Source organism: Bipolaris maydis (assembly GCF_028858645.1).
Source record: "Bipolaris maydis strain C4 unplaced genomic scaffold PSV08scaffold_1, whole genome shotgun sequence".
Lineage (NCBI taxonomy): Eukaryota > Fungi > Ascomycota > Dothideomycetes > Pleosporales > Pleosporaceae > Bipolaris > Bipolaris maydis.
Window position 1 is genome coordinate 1,209,164 of NW_027093857.1, and position 15,980 is coordinate 1,225,143.

The 15,980-nt window shown below is 50.6% G+C and overlaps 5 protein-coding genes across 5 annotated transcripts; 3 read left to right on the forward strand and 2 right to left on the reverse strand.

Annotated features, from left to right (window-relative positions):
• Window positions 1-143: 143 nt before the first annotated feature.
• PSV08DRAFT_397868 (Alpha/Beta hydrolase protein) lies at window positions 144-2,368 on the forward strand. The gene is made up of 2 exons (XM_014222647.2): window positions 144-1,671; window positions 1,721-2,368. The coding sequence occupies exons 1-2, from the start codon at window positions 187-189 to the stop codon at window positions 1,931-1,933; spliced, it is 1,698 nt and encodes a 565-aa protein (XP_014078122.1). The 5' UTR covers window positions 144-186; the 3' UTR covers window positions 1,934-2,368.
• Window positions 2,369-4,165: 1,797 nt separating this feature from the next.
• On the forward strand, window positions 4,166-4,653 carry PSV08DRAFT_255130 (uncharacterized protein). The gene has a single exon (XM_014222648.2). The coding sequence runs from the start codon at window positions 4,411-4,413 to the stop codon at window positions 4,633-4,635; it is 225 nt and encodes a 74-aa protein (XP_014078123.2). The 5' UTR covers window positions 4,166-4,410; the 3' UTR covers window positions 4,636-4,653.
• A 3,913-nt stretch (window positions 4,654-8,566) lies between these two features.
• On the forward strand, window positions 8,567-10,042 carry PSV08DRAFT_406445 (uncharacterized protein). Its single transcript, XM_014222649.1, has 4 exons — window positions 8,567-8,987; window positions 9,074-9,313; window positions 9,389-9,467; window positions 9,534-10,042. Exons 1-4 carry the CDS (start codon window positions 8,712-8,714, stop codon window positions 9,749-9,751), a joined length of 813 nt encoding a protein of 270 aa, XP_014078124.1. The 5' UTR covers window positions 8,567-8,711; the 3' UTR covers window positions 9,752-10,042.
• A 1,768-nt stretch (window positions 10,043-11,810) lies between these two features.
• On the reverse strand, window positions 11,811-12,029 carry PSV08DRAFT_346035 (uncharacterized protein; the record flags this gene model as incomplete). Its single annotated transcript, XM_014222650.2, has 1 exon — window positions 11,811-12,029. One exon carries the CDS (start codon window positions 12,027-12,029, stop codon window positions 11,811-11,813), a length of 219 nt encoding a protein of 72 aa, XP_014078125.2.
• A 661-nt stretch (window positions 12,030-12,690) lies between these two features.
• On the reverse strand, window positions 12,691-15,796 carry PSV08DRAFT_406447 (Endonuclease/exonuclease/phosphatase; the record flags this gene model as incomplete). The annotated part of the gene is made up of 4 exons (XM_014222651.1): window positions 14,320-15,796; window positions 14,096-14,133; window positions 13,993-14,043; window positions 12,691-13,029 (listed from the first exon to the last, which is right to left on the reverse strand). The coding sequence occupies exons 1-4, from the start codon at window positions 15,554-15,556 to the stop codon at window positions 12,691-12,693; spliced, it is 1,665 nt and encodes a 554-aa protein (XP_014078126.1). The 5' UTR covers window positions 15,557-15,796.
• Between the last annotated feature and the right edge of the window lie 184 nt (window positions 15,797-15,980).

Consider the following 15,980-nt stretch of genomic DNA (forward strand, 5'->3'; position numbering starts at 1 on the left):
GGCAGCAGATGAGCGGTGCGCGTGGGTGAAAGCAGATGACGTGGAAAGCTAACTAACCTATTTTGTCGTAGCGTCTCGATCACGAGCCACGACCGTGCGGAAGGCGGCGACTTGGCCGTCGTCGACGCGCTTATCATAACACCTTCAGCACTCGCCCCTTCATCTCTCCTGTAGTGCTCCTATATCATGTCATTTCACACTTCATCCCATAATGCTCGAGGCAGGCCCTGGCGTTCTCTCCTTGCCGTTGGTATCCTTGTGCAGTTCGCTCTGATTGCGGGTATCTTTTTGGCCTATACCGGCTTTGGCCACTCCCGTGGGTCCACGGATTTAGCGGACGCGGCAACTACCAATTCATCACCGAGGCCAAACAGCTTCAGATTGCGACATGTCATTAATCACGGTGCCGGTCAACCTGGACCGCGCGCAAGAAGGTTTGATGTCACACCGGAGCATTTTGCAGTTGCTGGTGTTGATTCTCATGTCGGACCCTTCGCCATTAAGACAGCACCAGTAAAGATCCAAAGGCCATCGTTCAACAGCTATGATAGCCAGATACCCATGTCTCCCATCTGGATGGCTGAAGACATCCCAGGTCCGGATATTACAGACAAGGAAACCATCATCAGTTTTGCAAACATGTCAGAGGATGCGTACAAGGTCGGTCGCGATGATCCCGGGTGGATGGATGTGGATGAAGACTACAACACTTCTGTTCCCTTCGGTTGGGATGATAGCGGCATCCGCGGCCATGTGTTCAGCGATGACACCAACTCCACCATCATTCTGGCCGTTAAAGGAACTACCGTAGCCATGTTCGAAGGCAACGGAACTTCTGTGCACGACAAGGAAAACGACAACCTTTACGGATCCTGTTGCTGCGGTCAGGGTGGTACCTACCTATGGCGCAAAGTGTGTGACTGTCAAACCGGTACCTATGCCTGCGATGAGCAATGTGTAAAGGACGAGTTGCGGAAGCCAAACCGGTACTATGTCGCAACTCTCGAGCTCTATCAAGAAGTGATGAAGCTCTACCCGAATTCCCACGTAATGACAACCGGGCATAGCTTAGGTGGAGTACTTGCGTCTTTGATCAGTCTCCAACATGGCATTCCTGCTGTGACATTTGAGGCTTATCCCCAGGCTCTGGCAGCGAAGCGCTTAGGACTACCAGCAGCTAGCGACGTTGCTCCTCCCGGGAAAGACACGGGAGTCTTTCATTTTGGACACACAGCTGACCCGGTGTACATGGGAACTTGTAATGGGGCTACAAGCTTTTGCTCAATCGGCGGTTATGCATTTGAAACACTTTGCCATGCCGGAAGGAAGTGTGCATACGATGTGGTTAAAGATTGGGGCTGGAGACAAAGCACACAGACGCACAGCTTGAGGTACGCCATCGAGAACGTTTACATGAAATACGAAAAAGCGGCAACATGTCTAGAAGAGGATGTAGGCTGTGTTGATTGTTACTTGTGGAAGTTTGAAAACGGCACACATAAGCAGCCGACAACGAGCTCAACATCAACAAGTACCACCTACTCAAGGACTCGGACAGAAACATGCCAGACGCCTGGATGGTGGGGATGCCGGGATGCGACAACTACCATGATGTCGACAACATCATCTAGCTCATCGACTACTACAACGAGCACAAGCACTTGTCAGACTGTATGTTCTCCTGGTTGATTAATCTTGCAAACATTGCTAACTTGAACAGCCTGGCTGGTTTGGTTGCAAAGATAAAACAACAGCAACCATTACGGCCACTGCTACTATTACGACTACATCTAGTGAGCCAACCACGACGACCTGTACTACTAAAGGATGGTTTGGCAGATGCCTTGATGACAACTCTTCGACAGCCACCCCTGCTATGGAAGCACATGCCTACTGGCGGACGCCAGTAACAGCGACTCCAACGCCTCCATAAGCTGATGGTAGAATACTCTCGGATTTACGTCTTGAATTTTGTTACGGAGCAATCGATAGATTTACGCAATGCCGCCATGTGCTCTTACCTTGTTCACGGAACCTAATTTCACCCTGAACGCAACCCGTAGTTCAACCGCTAAGTTTAACCCTACAGCCAAACTTGCATGTGTGATCATTCCTATGTGCGTGTGGGTTCATGGAATTCGAACATGTTCAAGCGAACCCATGCACTCTTAGCATGGCATTAGTTGTAAGTCAATTGTCATAAAATGAAGGTTGTAAGTAAATGGACAAGACTGTACGCTTTTGCCGGCTTACGGGTGAGAGAAGTAAGCAAACAATGTCATCAAATTGTGTCATGTTGATTGCTGGTAGTTGCACCGTTGCAATGGTAACATTTTCTTTTTACCCGGGTTTCTCATAATGCCGAGGAGCTGGAAATAGTCCTAACCTGTGGTAGACGACAGTAGTCAACATAACGAGAACGTCGAAGCTTCTCGATCACTCTCCGAGCATGTGCAAATTCGGGTTTGCCTCCAAGCGCCGACAAGGGATGTCGTACGAGATGTCGTACGTACCAAAGTCAAAGAGCATTGCACTCTTAGTGGTGAATTTTAGTGTTCAAGGTTATTGACAAAGCTTAGAGGTCAAGACTAAACAAGACGCATGATGCATGGCATGCTTTCAGTGGCTTTATCGCAATCGGTATTTTTAGGATGAAACCAGAGGCCACTAGAAACATGTGGCGAGGGTGTGGCGTGGATACAATGTTGTCCGCCTGCTCACGTGACAAGATATCAAACCGTTGATTGCCAGCCGTAGTCTCGCCCAGCTCATCGGGTCGCTCACGCCGACCCCAAGGCGACTTTCCCATGGGAAAAGAAACAAAAGGTGCATATGGCCGCGCGGAAATAACGGGGCTGGCTGGGCAACAAGCAAGAATCTGGTAATGGTTGCGTAGTTACGGATCCAGGTGAGCCAGGTATTAGCGTGGACCAAATTTCCACAGCAGCAGAAAGATTGCACGCTCCACAAAATCTGGCCAGATTGTGCGGAGGATGTGTGCCGGACATAAGGCCACAAGGCAAAAGTCTGGTTCTATAGGTGGGAACGCTGATCCTCATATTAATGCGTCGAGGCGCGAACGGGAGGTGGTGAGGAGTGGCGAAGAGCGGTAGGAGGGTCCGCGTCTGCATCGGCACCCACGCGGCAGAGATCGGACATGGAATCGTTATCAAAATCCGAAATTTGGTGCCTTTGACGGCAATTGTTGACCTTTGCGAGCTGCAAGCCGGGTAAATGGGGTCAGGAGAGGTCAGGGCGGACGAGCGACATGTGAAGGGTGAGACGCCTAGACTGGGGCGGTGCATAATCGCAAAGGGCTTAGGTCTGCTCTAGAGGCTTCTGGCACGCGTGGACGAAGGTGAGGACGAATGCAGAAGCACGCTGTGCGGTGGGCAAGTACACACAGTAAGCCCTCAGCCCCGTAAGGCCGCCTGGGAGAAATTGAGCGAAACATAGCTTACCAGCCCGGTCCCTGCAGCACATCGTCGCTTGAAACAGTCGCAAGCTATGGCACGTACCCTCCGGGCTGCCAGCACAATGGCAGAGTCACCAAATGGCGGGAAACGTCAGTCTTCGCGGCGGGGCGGGTGTTGGGTACGTATGGATGTTTGTACAGTGTCCATGTCCGGTGAAAGAATGGCTTGGTGCAAGCCACGCGATGATGATTGCCGGAAGTCACGGCTTTGGCAGAAATCAAGATTTGGGCGCTTGGTTGGGTCGATGGGCAACGAGGCCAGGGTCTCCGCCGAGACCCTGGGCGGGTGAGTGAGAACGCACTGGCCAAGTGCAGTCTGGCCGCGGGTCTCTCCACTGTATAATCTACGATGACACACTCTTCCCTTGGACGCGTCAACTGCCATGAGCCTCTTGCAGCCTCCAGCGTTACGCAAGGTTTTGCCTTGATATACGTCAAGTTTGGATATAAGAGATGGCACTACTAGCTTCCAGACCCGCAGGTTCCTCCTAATCTGCAAGCTCAAGATATAAGCTGCCTGTCCACACGCCCACGTCTTGTTCGCACACCCTATCTCTTGACTTTGTCAGCTCGACTATCCATCTTCTCCCTTGCTAGATCCGGCAACTAAGGCACTATACTGGGCCCGTTCTGCATGCACCCAAGCGACGCCAACTGACACCATCGATTACGGTTACTTTTTCGGCCCAAGTACGCAATCATTACCCTGCATATCTGCAACTGCCTGTCTACATCATCGGGCGTTCGCTATCGTCTGCCCCATATATTACGAAGTCTCGCCCTCGGCTTAAAGGATTCCCCAAAGGCCAACACGCTATTTAAGTCCGAGCAACACATAAACGCAGTCCACGCTACTACAACATCACCACCAGCACCACTACTGCTACCACTATCTATCACTACACTCGACAACACCTCAACCTTCTCAAGACACAATGTTCTCCTGCGCCAACTACGAGCGAGGCTGCCGAGGCCGTTGCAACCGCCTCAATGATCGATGCGACAGCTGCCACACTCTCAACCTGCAAGTCCGAAGCAACAGTGCCTCGTCCACATCGTCAACCAACGCGCTGCCATCAGCTGCCTACTCGGCAATGACAAACTCGTTCGCGTCTCTATCTCAACTCAACAACTCGTCGACATCAACAAGGACACAATAGTCCGTTTGAAGCCAACATGCAACCCCATACGACACATTATGGGGGTAGCCCATCCTCTTTTCACGACAATACGAGTTTTATTCAGACATTAGCGACTTTGACGACAGGTGTTCTGGCAACACTTCCTTCTCCCACCCTTTTGGGCCGACTATGGCTTTGGCCTATCTTAGGGGATTAACGGCGCGGGACAGCGCACTTGGTTAGCATTTACATGGGCATGCAAGATTTTCTGGACGTTTTCTTTTCTCTTGCTTTTCTCTCTATACACTTTGTATTCATACACCGCTACACTTTCCATTCACATGTTTGTTTTTGTTGTTCTTTCTTCTCTTCGGGAAGACTCGGTTGCAGGCGTTTTGGGCAAACAGGGTGTGCATCATGTGGCGTCGATTGGGGCCATGCACCCATCCGCCCCCAGCACAGGCTACTCTTTGGAGGAAAACTTGGCATATACCCATGATTGGGTCGGTTGGGAAACCGAAGCGCGAGCTGTCTCTTTCTCTCTTGCACTTGCAGTGAAACACAATCACACCAAATGCACTCCAATGTTTTCGAACCCACCTCACCTGACCAAGTTTTCTGCACTTTATTCCCGCTATGCGTGACGCATGACCTGCAGCAAAGACCCTCTCATCCCAATTTGCAGCCTCGTTTATTTTTCCCTTGCTTGTTCAATTTTTTTTTTGCGGGGATAGTGAAGAAGCGAGCAGAAAACGAATCCATGCGTAAGACGAGGAATGCAGAGAAAGAAAAAAAGGATAGAGGCCAGGATTCCGTCCCCACAGCCTCGCCTAGAACACAAGGTCCCCGAACCGCTCGCCTCACTCTCCTTTTTTTCCCTTTATCACTCCTTTCTCCCTTTTTTTATTCCCCGAGCAATTACCCTCCCTCCCTTTTATTTCGCCTTTGCGGAAAACAAAACGGTATAATCACGGCATGACACGTTTTTACGAGCAAAAACCCAAAAGCGACGCCGAACGGCCTACATAGCATCCGTATCCAAAAGTAGTTCCGCAGCGCCCATCATTATGGCACTAATTCCGCTGAGCTAGCGTGCCGTCCCCTCTCTCTGCAAGTCCCCGGGAGCCAACGTTAGGTAGAGGGAGGCACAAAAAAAGAGAACTGCGGATCCGCGTCGGCTTTGTTCACCCAGGAACCAAGAGCGTAAGAGACTCCACATTGGTAAAGCATGAAAGAGCAGGGCCAGCCAGCCAGCAAAAAAATAAAAAGACACAGAGACACATAGTCCAGACAGATAGATCGACAATAAGATGCAACATCAGAGGGCCTGGCTGGGGGGAAGCATGTGGTCTAGACAAGCGCCGCGATCGCAGTTTTGGCTGGCGATCGCGTCCCCTCCTCCCCCCAACGTGGGTGGCCGCGGAGTAGGTCACAGGGAAGACGCAATCACAAGGGGCTAGAACGTGTGGCATGCAAGGTGGGTTTTTTTGAACGGAGTAGATTGGGCGCGATGCAGCGCAGGAGTTGGAGGCCCGCTGCAGGGTGACGTCTGTGGCTGGCCTTTGTTGCGTAAAGTAGTAGTAGGCCCAAGTTTGCGTGCTTTGTGTGTTGGAAGGGAACTGAGTAAAGGTATGTGCGCAAGTGCAAAGAGAGGACAGTTTGGTCGTGGGTGATTTGGTATGTAGTCAAACATGTAGAGCTTTGCGAGGCTGATTACGCAAGAAAACAGTAGTAGAGATGGTGTTGTTCGGTGTTCTCTGGAGATGCTCTCCGAATGTGTCGCCGCTTTCGGCACCGCGGTCGTCTGGGTCCGCTTTGGGATGAGCCGACGCCATAATCATGCGCCCAAGCGCCCTTGGCCAAGAAGACAAAGGCCGGAATCTTGGTGTTGCAAACATGGCGGCTGTGAAGGGGGAACAACAAGCCACGGCAACTGATGCCGCAACCCTTTAGTCATACCAATGCTCTACTTTTGTCGCAAAGCTGCCTTGGCAACAATAGTCACGTCGTCCTGCCCAAAGCTTATGCACACCTGCCCATACTTCCTGTCTCTCTCCCTACCGCGCATTGCAGATCAGTGTTGCAGTAAACCCGACCGGCGGGCGCGCAAACAAAGCTGCCATGTCAACTGCACGTCGGCGTACAGATTTCCATGGCGAGAGAGAGAGAGAGAGACCGAACAAGCCCAATTACACACGGGTGCCCCGGTTGCCCAACGCAGGTTACATTACATGTGTACAACACATGCGTCTCCCTCCCCCCTCGTGATGGAGAGGGCCAAAGACGCCCAACGCCCAACCCAAGCATGTAGACGCACACGCACACCGTGTACGGCTGTAGTGTAACCACCACCACCAACCCCCCCCCCCCCCCCCCCCCTCCTCCTCCTCAAACTACCATGCACTTGCAGCTTTCCGGAGTGTTTCAATCGCGTATACGTGTATAGTTCATTGTGACAAACCCTCCCCCACATCACGTCCCCCTCCCATTTCCCCATTTCCCCCGACCACCCACGCACACGTTTACACAGTCCACCCCTCACCCACCTTTTTCGCTTGGCAAGATCCCGCTCTCCAGTCTGTCAGCCCGACTAAACCCCAACTAACTCCCGCAAGCATGTGTACTTGCTGTGTACTCTATTGTGTAGTAGTATGTATGAAATCAACGCAACCCAATCAATGATACTTTTCCTCCTCCTCCTACTACTACTACTACTACTACATGCAAAATCCGTTTTTCCATCAATCTCTGGGCCTTTTCTTCCGTCAACGTTTTTCCTGTTCTTTCCCGCCACTTTCCGTTCCCGTGTCTACCACCACGTCTTGATCCGTTTTTTTGTTTTACCTATTTACTATTTTTTGACTCTTAATTTTATGTTAAAGTGTTCTTTTTACATATTCTTTTTAATTAGAATAAAATTGAACAACCCAAGTATTTCTCTTGCAAAAAGATGTCTGTGATGTGTATATACGGTGCTAAGAGTGGGGTAATGAGGGGGAGATGTACGGCTTGTACAAAAGACTTCCAACTCTACTTTCCAACTATCGATTTAACTACTGTATCTTATTGTATACTGTGTACTTCCCGCTCTCACCTGGTGGCGGAACGGAATTCCAGGGAACTCTAACAAATAGAGCTTATCATCGGTATCCCACCGTATACTCTCCCCATTCCACCCGCTGGTGAGACGGAATTCCCGGAAATTCCCAAAACAGGCCTAGCTACTATCAATACTAAAATAATAATAATAATAATGGACAATGCGAATGGGAAAAGGTGGAAAGACATCGGAGATTATGTAGAACAACAAGTACAGTATTTATGGTCATAATACTGAAATAAGAATCATCTTTTCCACCACATCACCTTGTGTACATCCCAAAGTTTCTCGTTGCAACACCCTTTAAAATAAAAGACTCTAAAAAGCGGTAGATCCATGGTCACAATAATCTGGCAAAGCACTATCTTGGATATGTTAGTGTCCCGGGAGGGGTTCCTTTTTTCGTCCGCCGGGTAGCGCGGAAACTAATACTATCAGGACTACTACAAGGCCATTTGACTAGAGTAAAAGTACTCTTGGCGAGCACATCCATTCCCGAGCAACCAATGGAGTCTTAGCGCAAGCTATTCTCCATTTTCGCGCTTGTCATGGCGGGGTTTTTTTCTTGAAAGTATTCTCAGATTAGACTAGCGATTACGAGAGAGATGCAGAGGGTAGAAAGAGAGGTGATTGCTACCACTACTACTGCTTCTGGATATATCTTGGGCTACTTGGAGATTTGCTGCTTCTGTGTATGTAGTAAGTAAGTAAGTTAAAAAAAAGAAGCAGAACGTAGTAAAGAGCGGATTCCAAGCCAAGTAGTTTGGTGCGAATGCGGGAAAAAAATAAAAGGCCCGAGAAGTGATACTTTGGGGTTAAAGCGTGAGTAAGTATGAGCAAAAATCACGGACGACGACAGTCTGTACTACATATCCATTTGACTTCTTCTTCTTCTTCTTCTTCTTCTTCTCCTCCTCCTCCTCCTTCACAAGAGAAGGCTCATTCGCGTGTTTCTCTCTCCCCCTCTCCCTTTACAAGACCCCGCCCCTCACCCCGCTCAGTAGTGTGAAGCAAAATGACTTCGACTGGACAGGTATCATCTGCCCGAGTGGCGCTCGTCACGGGCGGTGCCTCGGGCATGGGATTGTCGGTCGTAAAGCACCTGGTCGAGCAAGGTTGGAACGTTATGATAGTCGACTACAACAAAGAGGGCGGGCATAAAATAGCTCAGGATCTCGGTGACAAGGTGCTCTTTACGCATGCTGATGTTTCGGATTACGACCAGCAAGCTAAAGCCTTCGTCGCGACGTGGAAACAATGGTCGCGGCTCGACTTTGTATTTGCGAATGCGGTCAGTGCTGCCCTTTTGTCTTTCGCTGTTGTGCTTCACGTCGCTTTTTTTCTTTTCGATTTTTTTTTGGCTGACGAAAACCCAAGGGCATTATTGACAGGGTTAATTTCTACGAGCCGGCTAAGGAACGCGAAGATGGCGCGCCTGTGAAGCCGAATACCGCTGCCCTTGACATTTGTCTGACTGGTGTCGTCTACTCGGCATATCTTGCACTGCACTACTTCCGCAAGAATCCTGATAAAGCTGGGAAGCTGGTTTCGACGGCGAGTATGGCTGGCCTCTATCCGTCACTCAGTCTTCCCGTATATACTTCTGCGAAGCACGGGGTAAGTCTCCACATGACCCTACAAACACGAGTAGTATATCGCTCTCAGCGTACTGACAATCTTCCTACTGCATAGGTCGTCGGTATAACTAGATGCCTCGCCCAGAAGCTCGAAGCGCTTGGGGAGCCTATTACCGTCAACTGCGTATGCCCAGGTATGTTGGACATGAAGCATTTTCCTTTTTTATCCAATGAGATATCGTTTTAACAAAAAGCGATAGGCGCGGTTGCTACCAATATATCTGACGGCCCCATAACGGACGACATGGCCAAGGTGCTGACGCCTCAATCAACCATTGTGCGCGCTGTGGATGGATTCTTGACTGATTCAAGTAAGAATGGTGTCGTGGCCGAGTGTTCAATCAACAACATCCATTACCGGGCGCAGCCAGATTGGGGTGACGAAATGGCCAAGCAGGTCATGACTGGTTTCTCCTAGGCTTAACCAGCGAATATTACTGAGAACAAGGGGGATAGGCAGTCTTATAACTCGTGGCACACATTCTATTTGTTTTTAGTTTTGTGCATTCTTCAGTTCCGGCCTTCCGAGATGCATTAGTCCGAGAAGCCATTGTGATCTGTTGATATCGATAGTTATGACAGCGATGTTTTATACAGCTGACTCGCGGTTGGCTCTTAGTTGTCTTGGTCCTTTTGCCATTTTCCGGCTTGTCCTTTTCCCGAGACTACATACATACTAGTTAGGGGTTGGTCTTGGGAAAGGCGCTAAGAGGATCGTTAAGGGTGGTGGTGACGTCATTCTGGGGACTGGAAATGAATCTAGACTCTTTCTTGTGGTAGAGAAGTGGTGGAGAGGGAGAGAGAGTGTGTAAAAAGCGGGGTTTTTATGCATTGTGGGGATGGAGATGTAATGGCGTAAAAATAGTTCTTGGGACTACGTATGGATGTGGGACGAACGTGTTGATGTGCCAAGGTGAAGGAAATAGTGGGGCTGGGATTTTAGGAAAGGCTGCATAGTTATGCATGTATGCATACATACAATATGGTTTTAAGCATTTGCTGCATTGGGTTTGGGTAAAATGGTTGTGCATAAGGAAAGTACTGCTGTAGCTGACCGTGAGACATTCCTTGGTAGAAGCAGAGTATAGACCCCTGTTCTCTATACACAGCACGAAACGTTGGCTTCCTTGAGCAAGAAATACATACCCTTTCTTCCAAGTAACTTCCAAACTTCGCACAAAGATTGGAATATCAATAAAACGTACATGACCTGCCTTTCTCCAAAATGAAATATGTAATCCCACCTACTCATTACCGAATCTCTCTCGCCAACGACACTCACTCAAAACCGCACAATAACTAATCATACAATAACTAATCACAAAAACATGCCTTCGATATATCCATCTACTCCTACACCAGCCGCACATGTGGAAACAATCTCCAACCAATCTCAATTACCCCCTAAATACACGCACACGTGCGCATGTTGCAGCCTTCGGGTGTCCCTCGGCCCACCAACGCTTTCTAAGCAAGCCACTTGCCCCCTCTTGGAGGCCACACCCTTCTCCCGCTATCATGTCTTCGAAAGAGAGGCATCGCACATGATTTCCCCTACTACCCTTGCTTCAGAGAAATTTGTGTGTTTGCGCGGCTGGGCGAGAGAAAAAAGCGCGTATGCCGCGATGTGCGGCTTGCCATGGCTTTAGACTGTGCCGACCGATATTGGGATGGCATAGGGTGGACACTACATATGTATGCAAGGGGAGGCAACAGACTTAGTCACCACCCGCTTACCTTCTGCTAAAGATAGCGCGCGACCATTTTCCTAAACACTTTGTACTATCTTTTTTTGTGCGATTAGTGGTTTGCGGGGGATTTCCGCGGGGGAGAGCTGTATTTAGAGCTGACAAACAAGTACCTTTTTTCCGCTTTGCTGACGGGACTGGGGAACAGGGGAGCTTGAGGCTCTAAAAATGAGATTTGCGCTGTTGTCAGCGGGAACAAGGGAAGCGGTGTCCCAATGTGGTCATTGATACTGGTGGTTGCTTCGCTATCGGGGTGTCAGCAAGGCTGATGTACGTCACGTGGCGATACGGGGTACGGACAGCCAATACGCGCACGCCTGTAGATGTCAATGTACGTACCGCGGAACTGGAACTCAAAGATAACAAGAGACGCAACTCTATGGTATTGGATTAATAATGCAACAGGGCTGGACGAGCCTGTCCCGTCGCCCAGCAATGTCTACGTCCGCGTGATAAAGGCTCCTTTTGGTGATGGAATCCGGCATTTTTAATCACTCTTGCTTATTCAGACGTGTCAGATTTTGGTCCAAGGCGCGCCGGGCGCGTGTGGCGTCTTTCTGGAAGGGCGAAAGACTGACGTGGGGTACATCAGCCCTACCCGTTGTTGTATGACGTCGGGTTGCCTCTTCCTGTCCTTGAGACATACAGCCAGTTGGTGCAAAAGGTAGGCAGCAACATAGGGTGTATTGGCTGCCCAGAGGTAGATCGGTGAATCGTGTGCTCTATTGGTCATATAGTCCCAAGGACAATAGTAAAACTCGGGCTCTGGGCTTCATACAAACTTGTCGAAAAGGCGGACTCGAGAGCAGCGTCTGTGATTCCCATCCTCCTGACCAGATAGCACTCAGAGTCGGACACAAGCATCGACAAGCCTTCCACTCTGACGGGAACGGTCCGCGCTACAAAATGGAACCACACATCGGGCCGTTGTCCAATCTGCACCGCCATTGTGCTGAATCATCACGACCAAGGTTGCAGATGAGAAGAGCAATCCGCGCGCTTAGGCCCAAAGGAGAAAGGGGAGATGATCAAATCCTTCTGATATGAGAAGCGAGAAGAAAGTGTATGTGCGGTGCATTTTCTTGTCGCATACGCATGTGCCGTTTCTTCCATTCACCATGCATCATGGTTACCGATGTGGCGTAGCTTGCGACAGATAGACACAGTACATAATACCAGCCGAGGCGGCGAACTTGTCTGGTTGCTGGTTGAAAACATTGAGCACCGTCAGCACCTTTTGCTTGTCTTGGTTTTGACTTCTTGGCAAGATTGCTGGTCCTCTTTCCGAATCGTCTTGGTTTGCCTTGTTTTGGAAGTACGGCTGTTTATTCGCATCATTTTCTCATACTGCAGCGCAGGATGAGTGTGTCTTTGTCACCAGGTGCCCAGCCGAAGAAGACTAATTACAGGGTCCGCTTTCGACATGGCGTGTTTCCGGATGCAGAAGGTCAAGCAACCCGAGCAGATATAAAAAAGTACGATTATTTTTTCGCTGCCGGCCAGAGATGGGTTGGTACCGAGGGTAAATGTATGTTCAAGCCACCGGTTGAGTCGCTTCTGAGCGACTGATAAGCATTATGCAAGCACTGACACAGCATCGCAGTGAATTTTATCGACGAGTCCAGACTTGTAGCTGAAGAATGCGAAAATCCGGCATCTGCAGGCGAGAGGAGGGCATCGAAACATGTAAATCGTTCACGAACATCTGGGAGACCGTCAAGCTTTGCGACAACGAGTCCCCGGAAGAGAGAGCGACGTCTGCCTCTGCGAAGTGGGACTTGGGATAATCAAGCGCAGACATCTGCGGACAGCCAGAGGCATATTCCTCCTCCATGGCATGTCCGACGTCATACGAGTCCGGCTCCAGGCTCAGTCTCCAATTATTCCAGTCTCGATGAGCCATCGCCTGCAGACTCACAGTCTGAAGGCCCTTCGCCACGCCCACACCCTGCAGCAAATTCAGTTGCCGATGTAGCTTGGCCCCTCTCTGATCCAATTGAAGCCTATCTATTTCGCTTCTGGATCGAAAAGGCCGCAGTATCACTCGACATTACAAGTCCAGTAGCCGTGTTCAAAAGAGTAGTTCCAAGACTTGCTTTTGAGAATGCGATGCTTATGAATGCAATTCTCATGACATCTGCCCAACATGTCTTGCGCCATGACCCGCATTTCCCAGCCGGGCCTTTTGTGTATCATGATAGGATCCTACAGGACCTCATTCCGTACCTAGCAGAGAAAGGCAGGATCGAGGACGAGGCAACGCTAGTAACGGCGATGCTTCTCAGAACGTTTGAAGAGTTCCACGGTGTGTAGTGACAAAGCAAAGGAAGTGAAATGTTTGGCTGACCAACAATCAGCGGGTACGCAGGGTCAAACCCACCTCTCTACATATGAGCTTTTCCATGGCCCCGAAGGCTGGTTGCTTGATATGTCCAGTCCGGTCGTGCAGGCTTGTCTCATGATTCACGTGAATTCTGAAGTCTGTCAAGCGCTTCTAAATCGCCCGAGTTTGCGCATCGATTATGGAAACTCCATTCTACCTGCATTAGCCCTACCAGAAGATGAAGCCTCATGGGGTAGCCGAATAGTATGGTTGAATGCGCGTATCCTGCAGTGGATGGCGACCGACAATCGCACAGCAGATGAGCGGCAGTACTTGAGCAATCTTGTTGATGAATGGGAATTGATGCGGCCCACAACTTTCGATGCATTCTTTTATAAAGAGGACTCGTACGCTACGGGATACTTTCCAGAACTATGGTTCTCCAGTCCTTGCCATGGTGAGTTTGGATAGCAACCAGCCCGCTATTTTTATGACTGGACTGACATTGCTTCAGCTGATGCAAACCAACACTTGCGGCTATGTCGCATTGCACTAGCAGCTAGTTACCTCGACGCCGAATTTGCGTACCCCCATGGAGACGGCGTTGTTGCATCCATACAAGACGAAATACTTAGAGGGCTGAAGGAAATGGTGGCCATTGCTCGATGCAATACCAACTGTATATCGGCACCATGGAAAGCAGCGCATGCTGTGCACAAATTTGCAGTGCTGTTGAGCGATGAGATGGCACATTTCAAGATGATAGAATTTCTAGAAGAGGTGAACACCATGGGCATGCCGACAGCGGCAACGATAAAACATCTCGCTGAACAGTGGAGCTGGAGGAACAATGCTGTCGAGTGGCAACAAGCTAAGAGCAGCCTCATCTAGTCAAAGCCCCGGCCAAAAACAGACCGCCAGCCACCACACCCAGCAAGGTGACGAGGATGATCTGGCCCCTGCCGGTCAAGGCGAGGTAGGACATGACGCCCACAATAACTTCCCAGCGTCGTGCGGCATCCCGTCTGGCCTTCCACTGGGGATTGATGTCAAAGGGCGCACGGGAAAAGACTTCGTTGATGCCCATTTTGACGGGCTTTTCGTCGACACGCAGGGAGAGAGCAACAGGACGGTGGTCTGACGTGGGCTGGATAGGGAGAGCGGTGTAGATCTGGGGTTCTAGGTCTGACGCAGACCCGGCGCGTAGAAAGAGGATTCGGTCACACCACGATGGATATCGGTGCTTTGACCAGTGCCACGATTCAACCTCACCGGCTAGAGAGTGTTTGGAAGTGGAATACTTGTATGTAGGCGGGAAGGTGATGGGGAGCTCCTCGAAGCCATGCAATGTGCGCTTGGCGTCTTTCTCTCTAATCAATTGGTCCTGTTTTAGCAAATGTGAAAAGTGTCTGGATGATGACTCTGACTCGGTAGGCTGAGGGTAGGACTTGGGAGCGTCACCATCTGGCGGGCTGTCACTAGTGCGATAGTTTAGGTCGCCGTAAAAGAAGACGTGGTTTCCAGGCGTAAAGAGACCGTTGTGATCAGCGGGAGCATCTGGAGAGGCGGCTAGAAGGGGTCTTTGTTCGCTCGAGCTGTAGGCGGTCTCGTCGCCGTTGACAAAGACCAAGTTGCGCACCAGGTTCTCCCAGTCCTTGTTGCGCGCTTCCACATTCCTTTCCATGGGCGCAAGATGGGCGGCAGCAAAGGTGAGATCAAGGGTATCGTCGGCGCCGGGACAGGCCAGGCCGATGCGCATCGCAACAGCCCCCTTGTTGCCCATGTTGGAAAAGCCGACGCCTGCACCTGCAGACTGTATCCATTGCACCCTCTCGAGGACAGCGGGCTTTGCAAATAGCATCAGGGCCGTCATGCCCAGGCTACGCGTGGCCACATGCTCGAGGGAGCCGCTGCCCTGGCTGTGGAGGTCGGCAGCAAGCTGGACAGTCGTGGTCACGCGGTCGAAGTAGGGCTTCAAATACGATCCACCGAGAAATGAATAGGCAATGGGCGCAATTTCCTGCAGCGAGATGGCGACAATGTCTGGCACGGGCGATTCCTTTGGGAGCGCGTCAAAGAAGGACGGCGCCAGTGCCTGCGGGTCGACGAGGTTGCGCGCCGCGTTGAAGGTGACGAGGTACAGCTCCAGCATGGCGTGTCGTGGTGCGCACTATGGAGTGTATTTAGCTGGCGGCGACAATACGGATAAGCGGAGTGCTTGTATGGGGTGGAGTACATGCAATCTTCAGAATCGTAGCGCTGGGCTGCATACATAGGCTGCCCCGCTCTGGCCGGGCTACAGGGGTCTTGCTATGATTATTTGCTTCTTGGAACGTGGGGGTGGCCAGCGGTCAGCATTTGCTGGAGCTCCTCTAGACCAAGGGTGTGTGTGTGTGTGTGTGTGGAGAAGGGCGGGCACAGCCAGGGCAAGCCCACTCTTGGCCTTGTCGGTGTGTAATAAAGATGGAGACGGTGATGGAGCGGACAATGCCATTGAACGCGTGTAGATGGGATAGACTTTGCGGGATACTTGATTGGGGCTCGCTTAAGCTGGCCCTGCATGTCCTGTCGTCAGA

What these genes read in the sequence shown, in the direction of transcription:
- PSV08DRAFT_397868 (XM_014222647.2), top strand. Translation starts at nt 187, where the DNA reads ATGTCATTTCACACTTCATCCCATAATGCTCGAGGCAGGCCCTGGCGT. An exon ending in GCACAAGCACTTGTCAGACT is followed by an intron (nt 1,672 to 1,720) that starts GTATGTTCTCCT and finishes TAACTTGAACAG; the next exon opens with CCTGGCTGGTTTGGTTGCAA.
- PSV08DRAFT_255130 (XM_014222648.2), top strand. Translation starts at nt 4,411, where the DNA reads ATGTTCTCCTGCGCCAACTACGAGCGAGGCTGCCGAGGCCGTTGCAAC.
- PSV08DRAFT_406445 (XM_014222649.1), top strand. Translation starts at nt 8,712, where the DNA reads ATGACTTCGACTGGACAGGTATCATCTGCCCGAGTGGCGCTCGTCACG. An exon ending in ATACTTCTGCGAAGCACGGG is followed by an intron (nt 9,314 to 9,388) that starts GTAAGTCTCCAC and finishes CCTACTGCATAG; the next exon opens with GTCGTCGGTATAACTAGATG. An exon ending in CGTCAACTGCGTATGCCCAG is followed by an intron (nt 9,468 to 9,533) that starts GTATGTTGGACA and finishes AAAAAGCGATAG; the next exon opens with GCGCGGTTGCTACCAATATA.